This window comes from Callospermophilus lateralis, chromosome 4 (assembly GCF_048772815.1).
Source record: "Callospermophilus lateralis isolate mCalLat2 chromosome 4, mCalLat2.hap1, whole genome shotgun sequence".
Taxonomy (NCBI): Eukaryota; Metazoa; Chordata; class Mammalia; order Rodentia; family Sciuridae; genus Callospermophilus; species Callospermophilus lateralis.
Genome location: NC_135308.1, coordinates 49,059,698 through 49,083,762, shown reverse-complemented (window position 1 = coordinate 49,083,762; position 24,065 = coordinate 49,059,698). Strand labels below are relative to the sequence as shown.

At 40.9% G+C, this 24,065-nt stretch overlaps 1 protein-coding gene across 1 annotated transcript in view; it reads left to right on the top strand.

The window, feature by feature from the left end:
• The window catches only part of Ikbkb (inhibitor of nuclear factor kappa B kinase subunit beta), a 48,423-nt gene that overhangs the window by 8,858 nt on the left and 15,500 nt on the right, over window positions 1–24,065 (top strand). Inside the window, exons 3-10 of the mRNA XM_076853802.1 lie at window positions 1,746–1,840; window positions 2,849–2,966; window positions 5,636–5,705; window positions 15,233–15,321; window positions 16,339–16,428; window positions 18,531–18,655; window positions 22,440–22,547; window positions 23,904–24,033. Of these exons, the coding sequence (XP_076709917.1) occupies window positions 1,746–1,840; window positions 2,849–2,966; window positions 5,636–5,705; window positions 15,233–15,321; window positions 16,339–16,428; window positions 18,531–18,655; window positions 22,440–22,547; window positions 23,904–24,033 (825 nt within the window). The remainder of the gene's footprint in view (window positions 1–1,745; window positions 1,841–2,848; window positions 2,967–5,635; window positions 5,706–15,232; window positions 15,322–16,338; window positions 16,429–18,530; window positions 18,656–22,439; window positions 22,548–23,903; window positions 24,034–24,065) is intronic.

Below are 24,065 nucleotides of genomic sequence, written 5' to 3'. Positions count from 1 at the left end.
ACTGGGAGACTTGCCACAATCCTGTGCATGTCTTTAAGTCCCCTTCAGTGCCATATGAATGTTACACTTCGAACATTTAGGATTCCTTAGTATGCATTTTCATAAAATGAGAAACTTAGGAAAATGGTCTGACAGGACCTCCAGGATATCCTTCAAAGGGGCCAACAGTATTATCTATATAGATGTAGTTGATTTTGAAGATCTTTATAGTTTGTAATTCTTTGCCCTTTGTACATGGAAATAAAGCTTTACATAAATAGAGTGTATTATAAAGCACAAAATTTGTAGAATTTGGGTATAGTTTTGAAGTATTTCCTTATTGTCACATTACTCCACCATCCTGCAAGTCCATTGCTCCTCTCTAGGTGTGTGCTGAGTGTGAGGTTTTTGAGGGAGGTTTTTGCTGCAGATGCACAGAATGCACAGGACACTGACACAGGTCAGTTGTTCACTGGTAGTTGGATTAGCTTCCAGTCTGATGCCACTGGAGTTGCAGCTGGAGACACTGCTGTCCCTTAACCATCCTGGAGGCCCCCTGGTGGAGGCCACAGCTGCTGCCAGCTCTGCAGTCTCAGAGCCCTTACTCATATGTGCCCCGCTTGGCTTTTTGGTACACCAATGATGAGAGATGAGTTAATCCTTAGGATAATTCCTAATCCTTAGGAACCAACCATTCAGTTGATTAGTCCCACACACACAAAATATATTGATTGCCCTCTCTTCCACTTAAGAAACCACAGTAGAGGACATTGTGCTAGTTACTAGTATAGAGCCTAAAGCCCACAGAGATGGATAAGCCTATAATTTAACAAAGAAAAGAGAAAAAGCCCCATTTCCCTATATAAAATAGCTCATTAATAGATGTATGCAGCGAAGAAGTTACCTGTTATAAGAATTCAGAGGAAGACAAGGTCTTCTCATTCAGGGGCTAGCATTGCCTGTACTGTGTGATCAAGAGCACAGATGTGGAAAGCACAGACCAGGACAGGTGGTATAATTTAGCTGCAATTTTGGAAGCCTGAACCATTGGAGAGTGTCAGGGTAAGCAAGTTGGAGTCAAACTTCAGAGGTTTTTAAATGAAGGAGTACCTACATTGTGATAAGTTGTCCTCTTAGTAGAGTCTTCAAACATCTCCCAGGGACAGGACACTGCTCATCTTCATGACAGCCCTGGAAGGTGGGTATCAGAATTTCCATTTTATAAAGGAAGATATTGAGTCATAGCAAGTAGTGACCCCCAGGTCACATAGGTGGTAAAGACAGTTGGAATTTGGGCTGGCCTTATACTTATACTCTGCTTGTATTCTCTCTGAATAGACAAAACTCTTACATGAAACAATGATGATACCAAATATGGCATGAAGTATTGGGTTGAATCAGTATGAGAGTGCCATTTTTGAGGTCAGAGTTGTCATATATTAACAGTATCACCTGGTTCAACCTATTATAGAAGCAGTCTCCAAACAGAGTTTGGAGAGAGAAATAGAAGTTTATCTGGGCAGGAATGGTCAGCAGAGATACCATAGAGGAGGTGGGAATGGAGCAAGGTCATAAAGGGTTTGTAGATTCTACATGTAGAAGTGATGTGGGAGAAGGGCAGGCTGAAAAGTGGGAGTGGTGAGGAGAGCAGCCAGATTGAGAGGGTACCCTGAGCTCTCTCAGGGAAAACTATGTCGTCTCTGAGCCCCAAGAGGTAACCACGTTTGGTAGTTCATTCTTCTATCCCCACTCTCCTCTTTCTATAGGAAACAGGTGAACAGATCGCGATCAAGCAGTGCCGGCAGGAGCTCAGCCCACGGAACAGAGACCGCTGGTGCCTGGAAATCCAGATCATGAGAAGGTGAGAGTCTGGGCATTTTGAGCTGTGGGAGCTGCTACCATGGCTATGGGATGCTGAAATGAAATCTGCAGCAATGGCCATGCCTGCTGCATCTTGAAAAGAGAATCATATCTCCCTCTGTTGGGACACCTGCCAGGCTGTCCAAATAAATGACTCTCCTCTTCTAGAGGCTTCTAGAGAAGTAACATATAAAGACTACTTTGGGCCTTGTGGCCAGTTTTATTTGTTACATTAAATAACTTTATATGGTTATGAAAGCATACCTGTTGTCCTAGCTGTTTGGGAGGCTGAGGTGGTAGAATCACTTGAGCCTACAAATTCACAATCAGCCTGGGCAACACAGCAAGACCCCATCTCAATAAATAAATAGCTATTATGGTGAATTTTCCTTTGTTAGCAAAAATTTCTTTCCCCTGTATTTCCAATTCTAAGGTGGCATGAGACTCTCTACTGTTGTGAGCCTACTGCTGATATTTATTCCTCCATTGTGGAGCCAGGGTCTATCACTTGCCAGGTGGATGCTGTCCCTTCAGCTAGGAAAGCATGGAGGTAGTACTGTCAGCCTGGAAGACAGCAAACAGGTGCTCCCTCTGCCAACCTTTCAAATAAAGGAAAAGGAGCAGGTGTCCACCTTGATTTTTTGTGTGCTCACATGCATGCACATGTCATCCTGTTGAATGAGCTTGAAGTCCTTCTGTTTTCTCTGCTTTTAGAAGCAGTTTTGTAATACAGTAAGGACTAGAAATGGGACCCTCTAAAGAAAATTAAGTGACACATGATGTACTCACAGGATGCTTGAGTTCAGGGTGCTGGAAGTAGAGCTGGGTGGATGCTAATTGACCTAGTGACTGAGGTAAGTTGCTTGTTCCTGGGTCCTTGTCTTCTCTATTTGTTTCTGAGGACCCTTGGTTACTCCAGGTCTTGGTTGGAAGGTTGATACATGGAGAGGGGAAATGGATTTGAGCTGAAGCTCAGGTTCTGCCCTCATTGTTTTCTCCTCCTTCTTAGACTGAATCACCCCAATGTGGTGGCTGCCCGTGATGTCCCTGAGGGGATGCAGAACTTGGCACCCAATGACTTGCCCCTGCTGGCCATGGAATATTGCCAAGGAGGAGATCTCCGAAAGGTGAGGCTTTGAGAGTAGTGAGGTACAGAGCTCATCAAGGCAGAGCTGGGACACAGGGAAGGGAGAGAAAGGAGGACCTCTGACCAAAGTCATTACCAGGAAGCTCAAGGAGCCATGATGATTTCATTGAAATTTTTGTCCTTCTCAAATCCCCTCTCCGTGCCCACTTTGGCTGGTGTTATATGTATGTGTGTGTGTGAATCAAGAGACTGAATCAGAAGCCCTTATGAGAAAGGGAAGGGCCTTCTGTACATTCTTCACCGTGATTATTAAAGTAACAAGGAAAACTCATCATCAGGTTTGGAGCATGGGGAGAGATTGGATGAATTCCAACACAAACTTTGCTTCCCTTGCATGTTAGGGCCACTTCAATCCTTTAAGGTCAGTGTTGCTGCCAATCTTATGAGGAGGACTCTTTTCCACAGATATGACATCACTGCACAGAGTCACAGAGCATATCAGGAAGGGTACTGGCTTAGTCATTGGGGCACTTGGTTGTGGTTCCAGATCTACTGCTGACTCACCTGCTGGGCTTTGCCTTCTTCCTTCTCAACACGAGACCTTCTCTGTCCCAGAACTTACACCCGAAGGTGGATGTTGGCACCTCTCTCTCATCTCAGGGATGGGTCCGTGTGCTACCCCCAGCTATTCTCTAGAACAGCACTACACAACCTGCTTTAACATGGTACCTGTTTATGGTTTTCAACAGCTTTATGATGTTTGTGCACAAGTAGGATTTCTGTGGTATAGATGGATATTATAGACCAGAGAGGTCAGGTCATCTCAGGCCCCAGGAGTGCAAGAGCTGAGCTGGGGTCACACTGCTATGAACCCAACCACAAGCTCCTCCTCATCTGTGAAACTGAGAAGTGCCACTTAGGAAAAATAAAAGCTTGGATCTGTTCTTAGTATAGTTCTTCTCAACTCTTCACTCTGGAAAGTCCATGATTTGTGGGGATCAGAGGAAGGGATGCACATTCTGTTCTGTCTAGACATGGCAGTTTCCCAGACTCACATCATGTGCTATTCTCATTCTTCTGGGCATTTCCGCCTTATTATTATTTTTTTTTAAGAGGAAAGTTTCCATGAGGGTTGATCTATGTGAGGAACTTTCTCCAGCCATGGGAGGTAGGCATGCCCTGGGAATGGTGAATACAGTCACTGGCATGGTCTAGGAGTGGCCAGTACGAAATGGGGATGTGACAGTGCTTTGATTTTTCCACCCTGTTTTTCTAACCTTTTGACAATCATCCAGTTACTAACTGCAGCTGTGTGGAGATAAAACCTTGTTGTTATAATTGAATAGAGAATTCCTAGTGGACAGCTGTGGGCAGTAGGTGACTATGGCCAGATTACCAAGGATTCTTGAAGTGGAGCAGGGGTATTTTTCACTTGGTCTTCTAGGCAACAAAGAGCCAATGAAGGAAGAAGATGATGAAAATTCCAATATGACTCCCCTGGGTTGCAGGATGATCTCTGGGGAGGCAGAGGCCTCAGTTCTTGCTGTTACCTGGAGTGTGGCACTGTGGGGAGGGCACTGTTGCTTAGAGTTCTTGTCATCTGTTATTTCTTTTGTTCTCCAAATAAGAGCCTGTCTTTTCCTCCTCTAAAAAGTTCAAAATCTACATTCATGGACACAGACAAACTTGGCCAGCCATGCCAAAGTCAGAATTGATTTAACAAGTTAAATCAGCCAGGCATAGTGGTATACACCTGTAGTCCCAGCTAATTTAGAGGCTGAGGTAGGAGGATTACTGAGCTCAGGAGTTCCAGACCAGCCTGGGCAATATAGCAAGATTCTGCCTCAAAAAAAAGCAAACAAACAACAACAAAAAAAAAAAAAAAAAGAAGAAGAAGAAGAAGAAGAAGAGTGAAGTCTGTATGCCATATAGGTAAATCATCCTTGGAATATTCAGGAATATTAATATTAATTAGTGACCATATTCCCTAGTTGGGAGGTTACTTTCTCCATTGTTTTCATTTGAGACCAACTTCCAGCACACATGGAGCCCCTTGATAAGTCAAGTGGCCAGTTAGGCAAAGGGTAAGTGCTCAGGCTCAAGCACCAGGTGGCTTGCCTGCGCCTTCTAGCCCTGCCCTCTGATAGCTGCCTGAACTGATGGATATTGGAATCCTTTAGTGTCAGTGTCCTCATCTCTGAAATGGAAACTCTAGTAGTGCTTACCTAAGCAGAAGCTGTGAGGATTCAATGAGATAATGCAGGTAAAGCCTTAATGAGCTCATGTAGTAAGTGCACATCAACTATTCCCTGCTGTCATCACCGTGTGGCAAGGCAATGTCAGGGAAGTGGTCAGAGGGTGGTTTTCAGTGAATGCCTTCCCAGCCTGGCCAGCTGAGCTGAGCTTAAATTCTGGCCTGCTTCCCTCAGGACTACAGCAACAGGTGAGACCAAAAGTTCCTCATCCTAGAATGACTCAGACACCCCACCCCACCCCCATCAGGGCCAGTGCTGTGTATGCACGAGAGCCTCTGGGGGTGTTGCCTCCTCCAGCTCCTCCTTGGACCCTTCTGCCAACTTTGCTGCTCAGCCTCCCTCAAAAGCAGGTCCCCAAAGCCAAGGGCCTGGCTTTGACACTGGTATGCTACTGTGGGGCTGATTGGTAATTTGTGACCACTCACACTGATACTGCTTCTCAACTTCTTGGCAGTACCTGAACCAATTTGAGAACTGCTGTGGCCTGCGAGAAGGAGCCATCCTCACCCTGCTGAGTGACATTGGTAAATCCCTTCCCTGGAAGTCAGGCTGAGGCCTTCAGGTAGAATGTAGTACCTCTGTGAGTCCTTGCAGAGCACAGAGGGGAGACATTTCAGTTCTTTGGTTTTTACAGAGGGTTGGATGGGGTCATGGTGGGGCCCCGGTGGAATGGGAAGGTCAACAGGCACTATTCAGGCAGGCACTGAACTCAAATAGATTTCCCTTCCTTCCTGACTAAGTCATGAAGTGAATTATGATGCATATAGCGCAACAGATTTCCTTTCCCATTAAAAAACTCCACTCCCTACTTTCCTGGAATGGTAAGGGATGGAATACGTTGTCATTTGAATGAATTTCATCTGTTGGCAATGAATTTTTCCACTCCCACATTGATGGTTTTTTGCCAACCGCTGGCATTGGAAAAACTACCCTTGTTTAATCATTTGGTACTGTCAGTGTCCTCAGATGAGGGTGTCTGTGGCATTCTCTGAGAAGTCCAGGCTGGCTTTGGGGACAACAGTCACCTCAGCCTGCAGAGGTCACATGCTGTCTCCCACGCCTTGGCTCTGGCCTAGGAAAATAGGCACCAGAAGTGCCACAGAGACTTTCTCAGGTCCTTTTTTAAAAATTAAAAAAAAAATCCAACAATATCCAAGGTTGTTAGTACATATTGATAGTTTGAGATCTTAAGGGTCAGAATCTATTTTTGAATATGACGTCATTTTCATTCCCCCTTTATCTCAACCTTTTGAAGCTGTACATTTTTTTTGAAGCTGTACAGTTTTTTTTTTCTTGCAAATTGTCAAAAAAAGAAAAGTTACAAGAGTAGTGTAGTGAAACTCAAACACCCTTTCCTTAGATTCACCCATCATCAGCATTTTGCCACATTGGTGAAGCTGTGTTCTCCAACCCTTGAGCTGTCCTCTAGTCTCTATCAGTCATTTGGCCTTGCTAGTGTGAGTCCATCTCCCTTACTCTGCTTATTTGGATACAGGGTGAAGGGACAGTGGGGAATCAATTAATGAAGTCTGAGATTCAATAATATGAATCCTTCTCCCTCTATATGTGGTGTCTTTTCCCTTTGGGTGGAGTTCACATGGAGGGCAAGCTGACATTATATCAGTCTTATCTGACTTGACTGGGCAGTCACCATTGGGCTCACTGATTTCTCTGTGGACTTTCGTGTGTCTGCAGGAAGGGCCCTCACTATTTACCTAGACCATCTAATCTAGAGGTCAAGGATTTCACTTGATTTATTGACTCCTTGCAGCATGGCTTGCTCATCCAGATTATTTATGTTTAGTAAGTAGTTATTTAGAAGGTCTTTAAATTATTGGCTCAAGTAGCCATATCTGTCTTCTGCCATTTTACTTTCCTAAGTAGTTCTCTACTGATATTAATAACACCTCTACTGGTTGCAGATTTTTTTTCACCTGGGTATATTTTGAATCTTCTTACCATTAACTTGTGTGGTAACTTTTGTATTATGCAAGTTCCCACACAGATGTAAGTTATATGTGAATCAGAATAATGAGGACAGGTGAGCTTTAAAGTGCTTATGCGGTACAGCTCAGCTCTCCTATATGAAATAGGGGATTTAATTCTTTAAGTCACTGATTCTCTCTTATTTCTATTTATAACCCCAAGTTGGAAACATTTAGGCTCTGAAGAACTTCTACACTAGAATTAAACTACTTTTTGTGGGGAGTGCTGGGGATGGAACCCAAGGCCTTGCACATGCTAAGCATGTATTCTACCATTGAGCTATACCCCGAGTCCTGAATTAAATTTCTTATAGGCAGAAACCTGAGTAACTGCTTTATCACCAGCTTCTAGAAGAGTATACCTTGTATATATCATCTTCTCTATCAATATTTATCAAATGAATGAAATAAACCCTAAAGTAAATTAACACAAAAAAAGAACTTAGTTTTGCAAAAACCTGATACCCTCATATTATCCTTAAACCAGCTCTTCCACTTACTAGCAGTATGACCTGGGGTGTGTTACTTAATTTTTCAGAATGTCTGATTTATTAGTTATCAATTAGAAATGTGACTAACTTCATTAGAATTGTTATAAGGATAAAATGAGATGGTATACCCAAAGCTCATAGCACAACACTCTTTTCCTAGCAGAATGTACAGTTAGCTGTTCCTTACTCATTTCCTTCCTGCTCTGGATTTGTATTTATGGTTCCCTTTTTGAAAAATGTCAGGTCCTAATTTGGGTTGTGACCTGAGTTTGGATCCAGCAAACCTGACAGGTGGTTGTGTTATGAGACTTTTCTTCCTGGAAATGGCTGACCTTCCCCAGATGCATTCCTATCTCAGTCAGCTTTTGGATGCTGTCACATCCCTTGATTTTGTGGTTGCACTAATAAACTTGTAATTCATTTTTATTTGCATTTCTGATTTGTATACAGGGCCCATTAGATTTATTGCATTTGCAGGGAATCTCATGACTGAGTCAAAGTTCAAAAGCTTTACTTGGAGCAGCTAATCTAACATAATTCTTTTGTATTTTGAAACATTTCCTGAGCATATTTTGTTCTAGTTTGTTCCAAGTGTTGGCCCCACGTTTCCTATGTTGGAGTTGCCACTGGTGTTCCTTTCTCTGTTGACTTCAGATAAGTGTCAGAGCCACACCCTTGTCTGCAAGGTCCAGATTTATTGCCTTCTCCTCAGGGTTAAGCTTATTTGCTTCTAATTTCTTCTGTACCTCTGCTCTCCCTATAGTAGCATCAAGATAATGGACGTAGGTAGGATTTTTCCACTGAACTTTACATTGACAAGATAACACTGCAGAATACACATGAGGAAATTAGGCAAGCACAGGGAGCCCGCCACTTCCTGTACTAGGGCAAGCTTGCTGACCATTGCCCTTACACTGGCAAGAGATGCGGGGGCAGGTGTGGAGCAGCCAGAAATTATTTGGCCTTCCACACAACTTGATCCTAAAATAGATCAAGGAAGTTATATGCAAGTGGACTGTAAATTAACATCTTGCTCATTATCCTTTGGAAAACATTGGACTGTGTTTCCTTCTGCCAGTGGAGGAAGAAACTGATGAGCAGTCAAAACAGAGGGTCAGACAGCAAGCACTCCCTTGTACCAGGGGTTAGGGGGATCCTGCCCATGCTGAAGCCAACTGGGCAGTCTGGACCCCTTTGTGTGATTGTCATGGCCTTTTTGGTTCTTACGTTAGGATTGGTCTTCTTGATTCTCTAGGTGGCTGACTTGCTGTGGTGACTGAATATATTAGTCAGCTTTCTATTACTGTAATGAATACCTGAGGTAATCAACTTATGAAAAGATTCATTTTGTCTCAGTTTTACAGGTATTCAGACCATGTTTGTTTGGCCCCATTGTTTTGGGCAAGTGGGGCACATCATGGTGGGGAGCATAAGATTAGAAAAAGCTGCTCACCTCACAACCAGGATGCAAAAGAGAAAGAAGAAGAAAAAAGGGTCTGGAGTCCCACTATCCCCTTCAAAAGCACACCCCCAGTGACTGGAAGACCTGTCACTCATCCCCACTTCTTAAAGGTTCCACCACCTCCTGATAGTGCTAAAGGCTGGAGATCAAGCCTTCAACACATGGATCTTTGGGGGATGTTCCAGATCCAAATTATGACACTAACCATCTTGTTCTCCGAGTCTTCAGGAATCCCACCCCACATTATTTGTGCTTCGTTCCCTGCATCACCATCTCCACTTCTGTTGGCAGTTGCTCCTAGATGGCATCCAGTATTTCAATAGTAAAGAGCAGAGAGGGTTCCAGGGAGAACACATGGCTTGAGGGAAGAGAACTCCATTAGGAATCAGAAAACTGAGTGCTCTGTTTAGTGTTTTCCTACCTGTGAATTTTCTTGCTTGTTCTATTGAATGCATCAGTCTGACTCTACTGTTGATTATAACAAAACATGATTACTTGATCCCAGATCATCTCTATAGAAAGTGTGTCGAAAAGCAAAAATAACCAGATTAATAAATAAATATAATATAATTACAAAAGAGAAGACAGCTGGCTGTCAGTCCTGGGTTTCTCCGCTTTACCAGCTCTTTAACCTTGGGCAAGGCTGGAGACTTTCTGGGTCTGAGGGTCCTCAATTTTAAATGAGGTGTTTGCGCCTCTAAGTAACCTCTGAGGTCCATTACACCCCAGCTATTTCATTTCACTGCTTAGGTAGCTGATCTGCAGAATGATTTTCCCAGACTGTCCTTGAGTTGCCCTCAGCTGTCCCAGCCTGACAGCGTGCCACAGACTCATCTGCATGATCTTTTGCCAGGAGCTTTGTCTTCCTACTTTCCTCATTCCTGCTTCATCCCATTCATCCTTCCCCACATGGATCAGTGGCCCATTGCTTTCTAGTATTCTGTTTGCCAGGCTGTTCTTGGGTCATCTTTATTAACCATTTCTTTTCTAAAATCTGATGTTTATCCTCAGTCCATATCCATATCTACAGGAATTTCTCTTAGAGTTGATTCCAAATTGAAGTCCTAGACTTCTTCCTTAAACCAGAGCCTTTCCCAGCTTCCACTTTGTTGTGTCACTAGACCCATCTTTCTGTCAGTTTCCCAACATGAGTGTCAATTTTTAATCTTGCCTCTTCTTAGAATCTGTCCCTACTCTTGCTCCATACCCTCCCATTTAAAAATTCTTCAGTCCATTTAACCTGCCTGTGTTGTATATTCCATTTTCCCTGTTACTACTGCCTCCACTAATTCAGTGTCACAGTAAATCACTGTCATGAACTCTTGCCGGCTTCCTTATCCACATTTTGCTAATCTATCATGCCTCTGAAAAGACATTTCATTATACTATTAGCTAATGGCTAATCTTCTTAATCTAGCATTTTCCCCACCCTCTAGAGTCAGCCTACCATATACTTGACTCTCAAAATCCACTTTTTATCCTCCTGCTGACTTTTGTGCATGCTGCCCCTTATTAGGCTTCCGTTTGTATACCTCCCCAAGGGCCCTCAGCCTTTTTGTCTTTGTGGGCAGAGGTTTAGACCTGATACTGTACACACAGTGATTCTTTCACAGGATTCCTCTTCCCTTGTTCCTAACAAGACACTACAAGTACTTATTGAAGGACTAAGGAAATGATTTTACACTTTCCTCAGCACTTGGTGTTGCTGCCTTGCTACCTTGCTGATTAGTCATAGAGCCTGTTTTAGCTGGGAAACCCAGCCAGACTAAATCTTTCTCCATGTGTCCACAGTTGGCCTTCCACTCTGTTTTGTTGGCAAAATCCAGGGACACAAACTGGCTGGCAAATATTAGGGACAAAATAAATTTTGATTGAGTGCATAAGCATCCTATTGCCATTCTTAGTCAGTGGCAACTTGTATTTTGGTGACTACCTTTACTTTTTTCTTTTAATCTCTATCTCAAGATTTTGATCCATTTGTCTTTCTATTTCTTCCCAGTGGAATGTACTTTAAACAGGTGTTCTGAAGTGAGCTTAGTTATCTCTTGAAACTTGTGGTATGGTAAGTAGGGATTCATAGACACAACCCTTCTAAAGCTCCTTTCTACATTGAAGTCTAGTGAGTCCAGCTATTCCCTAACTTGGGTTGTTGTCCAGAAAAAATACACAGGCTGTGATTTAGAATTGTGTTTTATCAGTAAGAATCACAGGATAGTCACATTCTTCAGTTATATGTCTGTGTCTGCCTCATAAGCTAAGGGAGCACTGGGGTAAGTCTCTGAATGCCATTCCTGATGAGGATAATAGCTGCTGTTATTTGTAGAAGATTCTTCAACTGAGACTCTTCTTTCTGCAGTGTCCTTTCTAGGACATGCCACAGTGTAGTCTAGTCAACAATTGTTGTGTGTGTGTGTGTGTGTGTGTGTGTGTGTGTGTTGCTGGGGAATGGATCCAGAGCCTCACACATGCTAGGCAAGTGCTGTACCACAGAGCTACATCCCCAACCCCTGAGGTATAACATCACAGTTCACACAGAGCAAGCACTTCTCATAACTTGTTTCTGCTATTAGAACATGAAAAATTAACTCTTGGCTTTTATGCATTGGAGTGATGTAGTTCCCAATCTTTATAAATGTGTACTATCACTATTGCCAGGAGTTTAGAGTTGTTGTTGTTGTTATTGTTTTTTAATAAACTTCCAGATGCAACACTGTTTTTCTTAAATCTCAATATTGCATTTTTCATCCAATTTAAACTAAGGTTCTCTTGGCTTTAGACAATTTTGATCTATTTCCTGACACTGCTCTTCAGAGGCTGTTTTGTGAAATGTGACTCTGTCTGACTAAACTAAACTCTTTGAAGACCTGTTCTGCAAGAGAAACCATTTAAGAGGTCTTGCTTGTCAGAATTTTTACTGTTTTCAGTTAGACAATGTGTAAATGTGTAAAGAAACTACCTATAACTATACCTGTTAGATTCTTTAATTCTAGACTTTGTTAAGTGAACAGAAATATTTGAGAATAAATGACCACCCTGAAATGAGAACTAAAGTTTGTTATGTACAGTTGCTTAAGCATCAAAATAAACAGTTATTAATAGTCATCAGTGGACTCAGTTGCCATCCCTCTTCACTTAATGAGTGAAGTGTAGAGAATAACATGTTGTCTCATCTGAACTCTTTCTCCTCATCGGGGACTTTTTGAAACACTTCACCTGCTCCCACCCCATGTAATTTGCCTTAAAATGTTACACTTCTGGCTTCAGGGCCTTTGTCTTAGTCTGGCATATGTACTTCCTCAAATTACACGAGTCTCAAGTTTCACATAGTCTGCTTTAGAATAAACTGACCCACACTTTTACATACATTATATCCTGATATTCTTCAACAGCTTGTCACATACCAAAAATTTTTTGAATCCATCAGTAAAATTTTAAGTTATTGTGTGATCTTGGTGCCTGCTGGCAGATAGTTCAAGTTTAATAGTAGTGCCATCTCTGACTATAAGGTTTTGTGGGTGTGGTTATTAGAGTTTTATTATACTTCACTTTTTTTCTTTAATAAAAATAGCAAAATAAAAATGAAAGTGTTGGTAAGAAGTTTTGACTTTTAGAAATTAATGCATTTGAGCTAAGTATGTAGCTCAATGGTAGAGTGCTTGCTTGGCATGCATGAGACCCTGGGTTCTGCCCCTGGTACTGCCAAAATAAGAAAACAAAGTTGAGACCAAGATAGAGTGGAATTCTTCAGGCACATGGAAAGCATCACAACTTTGACTTCATTTGGATGGTAATTGTACCTAATCCAATCAGGTTACTATGTCCCTTATAAAAGAAAAGAAAATCAGGAACAAGTATGAAATGTTAAAACTGTGTTCAAAGACTGGATTTAAAAGGGTATATAATTAGCAACTTTGCAGTATGGCTTAATGTCCTGAGCTAAAACCCGCCTAATAAAATGTAGTTCCATTGTTGAGCTCTCTCATTTTGCCTTTCAAGTGCATTTTTAGGCAGTGTTCAGGTGAAAGTCCTCACAGAGCATGCTGATCACTTGGTTTTTGTGGAGGCTTTCTCCTCTCTGCACAGTACTCCCTCCTGATGCAAATAGACAGGACCAGCCACCTATCCTGCAAGGCTGCCTACTTCTCAACGGCTGCATTCTCAGTCTGACCCAAAGAGAGTTTATGTGTGTTTTTGTGTGTGTGCTTATATGGGCATGGGAGTGTTTAAGCATGTGTGTGGTGGCATAGAGAGGGCTTGTTTTTAAACTTCTCTTAATGTTGCTGTTGCTTTTGCTTTTTACTGTCATTAAAAAAAAAAAAAACAGGTCATACCATTCACTTGGCAGTACATCATTGACATCCCTCTGAGTCAGAAACTATAAACTTAAATTACTTTAAAAGAGTTGCCAGTTGTACTGTGGATCTACCATAATTTGTCCAGCCATTCCCTGATTGTTGACTTTCACTTTATTTCTAGTATTTGGACTTTGTTTATAATATCTTTGTCATAAACTTTCAGAACTTTTTAATGTTATTTATGCTTTTATCTTTATACCATGTAGTTTTCCTCATATAAGACTACTTTTTTGCTAATTGCACTCCATGATGTTTTTGTTTTTGTTGCTAATGTGAAAGAGATGTTTTTTTTTTTCTCATTTTCAACTAGATAAGCTAACACGGAGGACAGCTATTGATTTGTATACACTTGTTTTGTTTCCAGCCAACTAGATTCTTACTAAATTCTTTCCATTTTTTAGTCTTTTGAGTTTTCTATGCATATTTATCTTATCATCTCAAATAGGGATGATTTTATCTCTTTCCAATACTCATTTTATTTTTCTCTTCCCTAGTTAGTCTCTTGTTAGCTGGGACTTCTGTTAAAGTTGATTAAACCTCTCTTACAGGTAAAAATCACTTCTTCTTGGAGTCCAAGTTACGGATGGATCTCTGTTGCTCTGTGCCATGGCCCTCCTTGTGTAATATCCCATTTCTTCTTCACAGCAGAAGCTGTGTGTGTCAAATGACCTCATAGGCAGTTTTCTATAGGCTTGCTTTCCACATAAATTCTTAGATTTGGAGCTGTGTCCTTTGTTTTATCCCCTGCAGAACCTTCCAGAGAACTAGGCACAGTTTATAAATACCTGCCGAACTTTCGAAATGTATTGAAGGCATTCCTTTTCTGTTCCTCTCAGGCTTCCCAATATCTTCCTAAAGCCAGCTCCAGCCTCATTAGACTCTAGGTCTTAATGACCATAGTATTCTTTGCCCAAATGGCCTTTTTGCCCTCCCTGCAGAATTTAGATTTTCATACCTCAAGACCAGAGAAGTTCCCCTTAGATTATTTCAGTGTCAGTATCAACTAGAGAACTTGTGATGCTGAGGTGAGCCTGAGAATTTAGCATTTCTAAGTTCAAGTGATACTGGTCCAGATAATTCAGTTTGAGAATCACTGCTCTAAACTATAATTAGTGACCTCATGGGTGCAAGGAAGAATTAATATTGTCAAAATGACCATACTACCAAAAGTGTTATACAGATTTAATGCAATTCCAATTAAAATCCCAACGACATTCCTCACAGAAATAGAAAAAGCAATCACAAAATTCATTTGGAAAAATAAGATACCCAGATTAGCCAAAGCAATTCATAGCAAGAAGAGTGAAGTAGGAGGCTTCACAATCCCAGACCATAAACTATACTGCAGAGCTATAGTAACAAAAATGGCATGGTATTGACACCAAAGTAGACACATAGACCAATGATACAGATTAGAAGACACAAAGATTTTTTTTTTTTCTTATAGTGCAGGGGACTGAATCCAAGGCTTTGTGCATGCTAGGCAAGTGCTCTACCATTGAGCTCCTCTTCAGCCCCTTGGAATTTTTGCATGAACAAGCCAAATTTTTGTGGTAGTCGTAAGTTTTGCTCATCTAGCCAGGTTCTCTCCACCCCACCTGAGGAGCATCTGTCCTAGGCCCCTTCCTGCCACAGTGAGTTTGTGCACTAAAAGTTATAGAGTGCATTTCAGGGGCACATTATATAGGATAGGAGATTCTGAAATGAAAAGCATTTCTTAAACTAAATAAAAATTCACTCCTCTTTCCACTCCCTCAGCTTCTGCGCTTAGATACCTTCATGAAAACAGAATCATCCATCGGGATCTAAAACCAGAAAACATCGTTCTTCAGCAAGGAGAGCAAAGAGTGAGTGACCTTCCTGTACTCAGGAAGTCTCAGGGGCTGCCTCAGGGAAGCTGCCTGGTAGAGAAGGAACATGTTTTGTAGGTTTGTTTATATTCACATTTCCTTGAGTCACACTTTGATCCTCTGGCAATACTTTTTTATTTGAAACAAAATTCAGCAAACAGTTCTTACTGGCAGATTGAGGCAAGTTTAAATGGCTCACATTGTTAATTGCCCAAGTTGCAGGATTCTGATAAGGAAAATACTGTTTGTTGTCCTACCTCTACTCCCAAACTTTGGGGCTAGTACTTCTTGGAAGTAGACTTATTGTTTTCCATTTGTTTTAAGAGCCTTAAATTTTAATACTAAAATGGAAACCAACTGTAAATTGGTTATCAGTGTGTCTGAGAAAAGACACTTGGAAATGGCATTTGCCATCTCAAGCCTTGTCCAGCCTGTAGTCCACCAGAATTCTTGTGACCCTCTTGAATGGCTACCCTGCTTAGGTATGGTGGTAACCACCATACAGGACTTGATGCTGTTGTTGACTGAGCTGATAAAGGGAATATAGCAGTTCAGCTCTTAGTTCACTAATCCTCCTGGTACAACTCTTGACAGCATCCTAGATCTGACCCCATGCCTATGACAGGATTCACTTTCATTCCAGGGCATATTCATTCTTGCTGGTAGTTCTAAAATTTGAGAACTAAAGTATTTCCTGAGAAGGAGCTTGCCTGATCTCTGACATTAAGAAGTCCAGGTTTAGCAATCTTGAGGGCTGGTCCATGACCAGTTAATTTTGGCCTTTTTGTAATTGGTAGCAGAATGAGGGAGAATATATGCCTAGCATTTTTACAGTGAATGATTTCTCTACCATATTCAGTGCATTCTTCTATGTATCTGGCTTTAGGAATCTAGGATTTAATACTCTCTGGGAATTCTGTAATAATCTCTGCTGTAATGACAAATTATCTGAATCTTTGTAGAAGAACAACACATTCTGATAACCCTCAGATTTCTCCTCCATTTTTTTTTCAGTTAATACACAAAATTATTGACCTAGGATATGCCAAGGAACTGGATCAGGGCAGTCTTTGTACTTCCTTTGTTGGGACCCTGCAATACCTGGTAAGAAATGGGATTTGCATGTTTGCTTATCAGTTTCTTTCATGTTTGTAGGGCTCCTCTCCATCCTTACCTGTCTGAATCTAAGTCCTGCCATATTCATGGATGTTTTCTAGATATATAGAAATTGTCTCATGAGCTCACAACCATAATCTGCTCAAGTTAGCATATTCTGCCATCATATGCCCTCCAGAAGGATGTAGTCTTCTTTGATGTCAGAAGGGCTGAGCTAGTGTGCCTTTACACAGAACTGTAACCTCACTGTCCTTCAGTATTTTCCTTACTCTTCTTTATTTTATGTGATCTGAGTTCTGAATTACTCCATTTATTCCAGAATATCGATCCAGTGCAGTCTGTGTGCCAGGTGCTATGCTTAGAGCTGGTGATGCAATGGGAAAGAAAATAAGCATTCCCCTGCTCTCCAGGAGCTTAAAATTTAGCAAGAAAGTAGGTGTTAACTTGATACACAGGTAACTAAGTTACATTGCATTGAGCCCTACAGAGGAAAACTGTAGGATGTCATGAGGGTATATAGGACCTAGCCTAGTCTGGGCCCCAGAGGATGAGTAGATGAGGGCTGGAGATTAAAGACAAAGGTGGAGGAAGGGGAGATTTGGGCCAAAGGAATAGCACATTGGAAGACCTAAAAGCATGACTGAGATCTAGAGAAGGAAGAGGGAGTCTGAAGTTGATGCTGGGAAGGGAGAGGGAGAGGGACGACAGATCGAGGGCCTGCTAGCTGGTTAAGGGTCTTAAACTATATCCTAAACCCTTTGGAATGACATTAAAGAGCTTTATCTTGGAAAAGGAGCAGGCTTTGAAAAGACTACTTTCATTTTGGTGTAGAGATTGGATTGCACTGAACAAGAGAGACAAGCAGTAAGAAGCCTATTTCCACAGGCCCATTCAGAGCTGGTGGTAGCAGTGAGGCGGTAGAGAATAATTAGATAAAAAAGGTTGAAAGTATGAGGAGCTTAAATATCTTCCTGTTTTTTTAAATAAGAAAGAAGCCATTTGTTCTCTTTTTGCATGTGTTAATATTTCTTTCATGTCCTACCAATTCTACTACTGAACTCTCTCCGTTTATCACCTGCTCAGTGGAATAGAGGTTTCTTAGTGGTGACTCGTGGGGAGCTGTGATTCTGGCATTTGTATCCATAGAATGCGTACTTATATTTGTCCTGTTGAGTACCTGCAGGAGTCGTCATCAGCTCAGCAGCAGTTAGGGGGATCCTAACAACTGTGACCAGTTGTTCACCTGTGTGAGTTAAAACATCTGTTCATAACCAGAACCAGAGATTGACCTGACCATCCCCAAATTTCTTCTCCTGGCTTGGACTCCCTGACCTTTCTGTATCACATTTCTACCCACGTTGTACATAGTTCTGTCTCCCTTGCTCATGAAAGTCCTTTCTGTCTCTGTCTGTGTCTCCTGCTCATTCAATGAACCTTCTGAGGCCAGTTCTGGCCCCACCTGGGCTTTGTTGCCTTCCTGGATCACCCTAACTCTCTCACCTTTAGCAGATGTCAGGCATCTGGCTTTTTCCTGCCTGATTGAAAACATCCCATTCCATTGTGTGGCCACATGTTACTTGGTTCAGGAGATTCAGTCAGCATTTAATGCATGCATTGTTCATTTGGTATACATAACCTGGTATTGTTTTCCTTTGTTTTATGTATTGTATCTTCGAATCTCTACAGAGCACCCATGACTGGGCCCTGCATTGTCTTAGCTTTTCAATAATCCCTTGAAATTCTGCACAGCCCTCATTTTTAAAGGGGAGAAATCAAAGCACATTGAAATGCATAATTGATTTACTCTGATCTACCAAATATAACCCCTCAGGGCCCTGACTCCTTAGCTCTTCTCTCAGCATTTAATGAGAGTATGTGAGGTACAGGAAAACCTTAGGTACCACCAGCTAGACCACCATCTTCAGGTAGTTACCTCCTCACCCTTGAGTGGATGTGCTAGAACCCTTGGGATGGAGCCAGGAGAGATGGGGGTTGTGGGGGGCATGATTAGATGAGCTGCTTGGACCTTTTGCTGTGGCTTCTAAGAAGAGAGGGCAGCTCAGGTGTGCCTTCATCTTGTGTTGTTGCAGGCCCCGGAACTGCTAGAGCAGCAGAAGTACACGGTAACTGTGGACTACTGGAGCTTTGGCACCTTGGCCTTTGAGTGCATCACAGGCTTCCGGCCTTTCCTCCCTAATTGGCAGCCTGTGCAGTGGTGAGTGAGAGCCTGGGCAGGGAAGGCTGCCTGGTAGATGGAGTTACCCCTGGTTCTGTTCATCTCTTTCACTTTGTCCCCAATTCACTGGTTGCCCCAAAGCTGAGCCTGAGAGTTCTGCCCATTAGCATATAGCATGTGGGCATTTCAAACTCCACAAATCTAGAAAAATGGGTGGTTGTTAAGAAACCTCTTTAAATTTAATACTATGTGAGTGCTTCTTGTTCTGTGTTCAGCAGTAACAAGTCAGCCTCTTTGTCCACTGTTAAGTGAATGTGTGTACTCAGAATGCTGTACATTAGTAAAAAATAAAGGATACCTGCACATTACATGTGAGGAAATATTTACATGAAAATTTAGTGTTGACAAATTTTAGTGCACCTTAATTACATTTTTATTTTTTTCTTTTAAAGAGATCAAATCTCACTATGTTGCCAGACTGACCCTGAGCTCCTGGGCTCAAGTGCTCCCCTGTGTAAGCCTCCCAAGTAAATGAGACTAAAGGTGTGTACCACCATGCCTGGCCTGAATATAAACTTTTGTTTTAAAAGTATAAGAAAGTCAGGCTGAGGTTGTGGCTCAGCGGTAGAGTGCTCGCCTAGCATATGCGAGGCCCTGGGTTCGATCCTCAACACCACATAAAATAAAGATGTTGAGTCAAACTACAACTAAAAAATAAATATTTTTTTAAAAAAATATAAGAAAGTGGCTTTAAATGTTAATCTAATAAATTATTTTTTAAGTTATTTTTAAAAATAACTTCAAGTGCTGGAGGGAAAAGAAAAAAGGTTAATCATTACTAAAATACATTATTTAAAAATTAACATTCCCCCAAGTCAAGTAGCTTTCACTGAAAATTACTTCTTGGGAAGCCACACACTAATTCAAATGATGCTGTTGTTTCTCAAAAAGTTTTTATTTCAAGGTTTTTTTTTTTTTTTTTTAAGTAGTAATAAGTTCGCATGGTTCAAACTTCAAAAGTATGAAAGAGTATGGACTCAAAAGTCATCTCATACCAGTCTCCAACCACCTGGTACCCTCCCCACAGGCACCTGATACTACTTGGTTTTGTTTACTTCTGAGGATGTTTTTAGAACCTCTCAACCAAATTAACCAATATTTATTTGTTCAATTTTGCATTTGCCCCCTTTTTTTGCACCACTTGTGGCATAATTTGAACACTTTCCTCTGTGTGCTTTTAAAGCATTTTACTCTGTAAAAGTTTCCTTCAAAGCCAGTTTATCTACAACATAAAAAATCCTTGTCTTGAGCCTAAATAGTCTGCCCAGTTTGATTACTTCAGATAAATTTTGTTTTATTTTTGTAATTTTGGAAGATACAGATACAATTTTTAAAAATAAACGACTATAATCAGACAGTCTGGGAATAACCACTATGAAAATTTGTGTATTTTCAGTGTGTGCATGTGTTTTTAATTTAAAAAAATAGGTTATTATACATACTCTGATATACCTTGCTTTTCAAACTAATATTGAACCTAGTTTATATTTTTCCATGTTGTTTGAATGTCCATTTGATGTTCCATTGAGTGTCTGGCTGCATTGTAGTTTATTTAACTTGTGCTCTGTTGTTGCTCTTGAGTGGTTTATAATTTTTACTTCTTAAAAGAAAATCAAGAATAACATCCTTGTAGGTAAATCCTTGCACATCCATAGTTATTTCTCTAGGATAAATTCGTAGGAATGGAATTAACAGATCAAAGAGTATGCACGTTTTAAAGGCTTTGATGTGTATTACACTGCTTGCCAAAAAGGTTATTTAAATACTTACTTCCGCCAGGAATACACAAAGCTGCCTCTTTCTCCACACCATTGCCATTGGCTGTTGTCATCTTTCTAAATATCTTTTTGGAAATAGTAAAGACATTAACTTTTCAAAGGACAAGTGTTTACATCATGAGAATATTTATTGATAAGAATAAAGTGTAACCTCTGAAATGAGTTCTAGAAGAGAGGTTTTTTTGTGATGGCAACCCAAGTCAATTCCGTATTTGTATCCCAGACACTGGTAATGTAAAGAGGACAGAGGTGAAATTCCTTCACTGGAGGAGTCTGGCAAAGTGGCAAAATATGCCCTCCTGTGGTGACTTATGGAGAAGACTTTTTTTTTAGCTGCATAGATTCTGGAATATTAGAGAATTTCATAACTGTAGTCACATTTTAACTGTAACCATCATGAAAAAAGCTTGAAATTATTTGTGTATCTATAGTGGTTTTAATCAATCAAGGGATTATTGCATTTCTTCAATTCAGATGTTGAACTTTTCCATTATTTTTAACAAGATGAGTTGAGTCCATTAGAACTGCAGGAACTTTTTTTTTATATTTATTTTATAGTTTTTTAGGTGGACACAATATCTTTATTTTACATTTATGTGGTGCTGAGAATCGAATCCAGTGCCTCACGCATGCTAGGCGAGCGCACTACCACTTGAGCCACATTCCCAGCCCAGGAACAAATGTTTTTGAAAATATATCTCTAATGGCTCAGCATCTTCACAGTTAAATCTATTGTCTACAGAATCTTCTTCCTAGAACTACCCTCATCAGTACTGGAAGGCCAGGTGGCCATAGTAATTTCAGAACAGGAGCAATTTTGAAATACATTTTAGGATCTGCCTAAAACATAATTTTCCATTTAGTGTGTTCTTTTATAATTTTCTATTGATAGACAGTTTTCTGTAGGAGGACTATCCTACTTCAATTAGAAAGTGAGAGGGCCTCTGATTTCTACCTATCATAGTTTCTGCCAGATGTGGAAACTCCAAGACTCTGCCAGACACCAAATATTCTGGATCTCATGCATGCTCCAGATAGGCCAGTTCACTGAATTGTTCAGGACAATAGCATTTTTAATTTGAATTTCTCAGGAGTTTCAGGAAAAGATGTATTTGTATATTTAGGCAGAGTATAAATTACACAAGTAATTTTCAGACCCTAATTCTGCCATTCTAGTTGTGTGACCTCAGACGAATCACTTCATCTTCATCTCCTTATCACTAAGTGTTGGACTAAAAATGATATCACCACATGAGCAACTAAGGAAACAATGGCAAACTACATAGTTATCTATAAAGTTGAAATATTAGGTATTCTTGTTACCATGAAGGATTGAAGCCAGTTGGTTTAAATTTCTTTCCTTCAAATACTACTTCAGATATCCCAAGAGGTTCCATAGATTGGGAAATGTAAAAGTTCATTTCTCCATAGAAAAAAATATTTAGCAATACACATTTAAAGGGAAGTATATATGTGTGTGCATGTATTGCACATCTCATGTAAATGTGACCTGCATTTGGTAATCTTGATTTGGAAGTCCTAATTTTATCCTGTATCAAACATGAGAACTTACATTGGGTGGAATGGAAAGTAGAGTAAATGAAAAGCAAGAGCCAAGAATGAGAGTTCTGCTGTCTGTAGAACTCAGGGCACAAGATGGTGAATGACCACTAGAGGCTATCCTTTAAAAACTCTCTCAGGTAGTACTGACCATTCTTGTAATGTGGTGCTGTGTATTGAAATAGAGTCTTGCACATGCATGCCGAGTACATGTTCTACCAGTGAGCTACACCTCCCCTACCCTACTACTAACCATTCTTAAATGAAGAAACCAACCTACCAGGATACCAACCGTTTTTTCAAAAGATTAAATATCCATCTAGAGGTACAAGTCATCTGTATAGTTGTAAAGTGATGTTACAAATGTTAAATGGCTCTTGAGGCCACTGAGTGACTTGAGGGAAATGATAATGGCATACTTGCAGGCACTCAAAAGTCCGGCAGAAGAGTGAGATGGATATTGTTGTTAGTGAAGACTTGAATGGAGCAGTGAAGTTTTCAAGCTCATTACCCTACCCCAATAATCTTAACAGGTAAGGTACCATGGTAATTTACTACATATCTTCCTTTTTTCAGAAATACAAGTTCAAGGTAACATCTGATAACTTTGAAACAGACTACTCTGTGACTAAGAACCTGACATAATCTATCTCAATCTTAAACAGGGTGAAGTCCCATCCCTCATCTCCCTCAAAATCATCTTTTTTCTTTCTTTCTTGTTCATTTCTTGTAATTATATATAAGATAAAACTCATGCAGAACTCAATATAATTACTTCCATAGTAAGTCTTTTAAGGGGAGCAGATTGTACCTTATTTCTCTTTGCACTCCTCATCTGTCCTAATGCTGTGTTAAGAGTCAACAAATCCTTATAGTTTGAATGGCATTCCAGTCTAATCTTAGAGTCAGAATACAGCAGTTAATTAAGTTATCAGAATTGTTTCATAATACAAAGGAAAGTTACAAGGCATGGGGAATGATGACCATGAGCATTTGGAGGTATGGTGTGCAGTAGAGTTTGTGGGGTGATTTTGGATGTGCTGGAAGGATGTGTACGCTATGAACAGATGGAGGAAAGAAGTTCAGAGGGGAGACTGGGGTGAGCAAAGGCACTTTGGGGAGGCTATGAATAGCTGTGTGGGTCTCAAGGGAGGGCTTGAGTGCATCTAGGAAGCAGGTGCTGAGGGTCTAGGAGAAGGAGTTTGAATTTTGTCGTGGGCACCTACCAGATGCTAAATCCAGCAGTATGGGGGCTAGGTTGCGGGGTGGACTAGTGAATACTTATAAACCACTCCCTCCCTGGATGTCCAGTGCTACAGATGGAACCCAGAGCCTCATACATGGTAGGCAAGCACTGTGCCACTAAGCCACACCCAGCCCTAAAATGCATTCTTTTAAAAGGTTTTTTTTTTTTTTTTTTTAGTTATAGATGGACACAATACCATTTATTTATTTATTATTTATTTTAATGTGGTGTTGAAGATCGAGCCCAGTGCCTCACACATGCTAGGCAAGCGCTCTACTACTGAGCCACAACCCCAGCCCCCTAAAGTACATTTTAAAAACTTCACAGATCATCGTTCACAGGTCATTCACAGGTAGCCAGTCGGAAATGTGTACTTGTCCATGAATTGGAAATCCCTGATTTAGGGGAACTGTGTTCGCAGGTCAAGAGAGAGAAGGGATGACACATGAATGATTAAATTGGTTGGAAGCACTTAGGTTTTTTTTTTCTCTCTCAGATTAGTCCATTTCATTTTCAATAACCATTTATTGGTTGCCATCCATGCATAATGACAAGACATATGCAGGGTCAAACTTTTAAATTTACATATAAAGGCAGCCTGAGACTGGCTGGCAGTATCTCTTCTACACTGTGCTTTTCTCAGTGTACTGGCAGAACGACTGGAGAAGTGGCTACAGCTGATGCTTATGTGGCACGCCCGACAAAGAGGCACAGATCCCCAGTATGGTCCCAACGGCTGCTTCAAGGCCTTGGATGATATCTTAAACTTAAAGGTAAATGCGCAAGCAAGGTAGCCCTGAGGCAA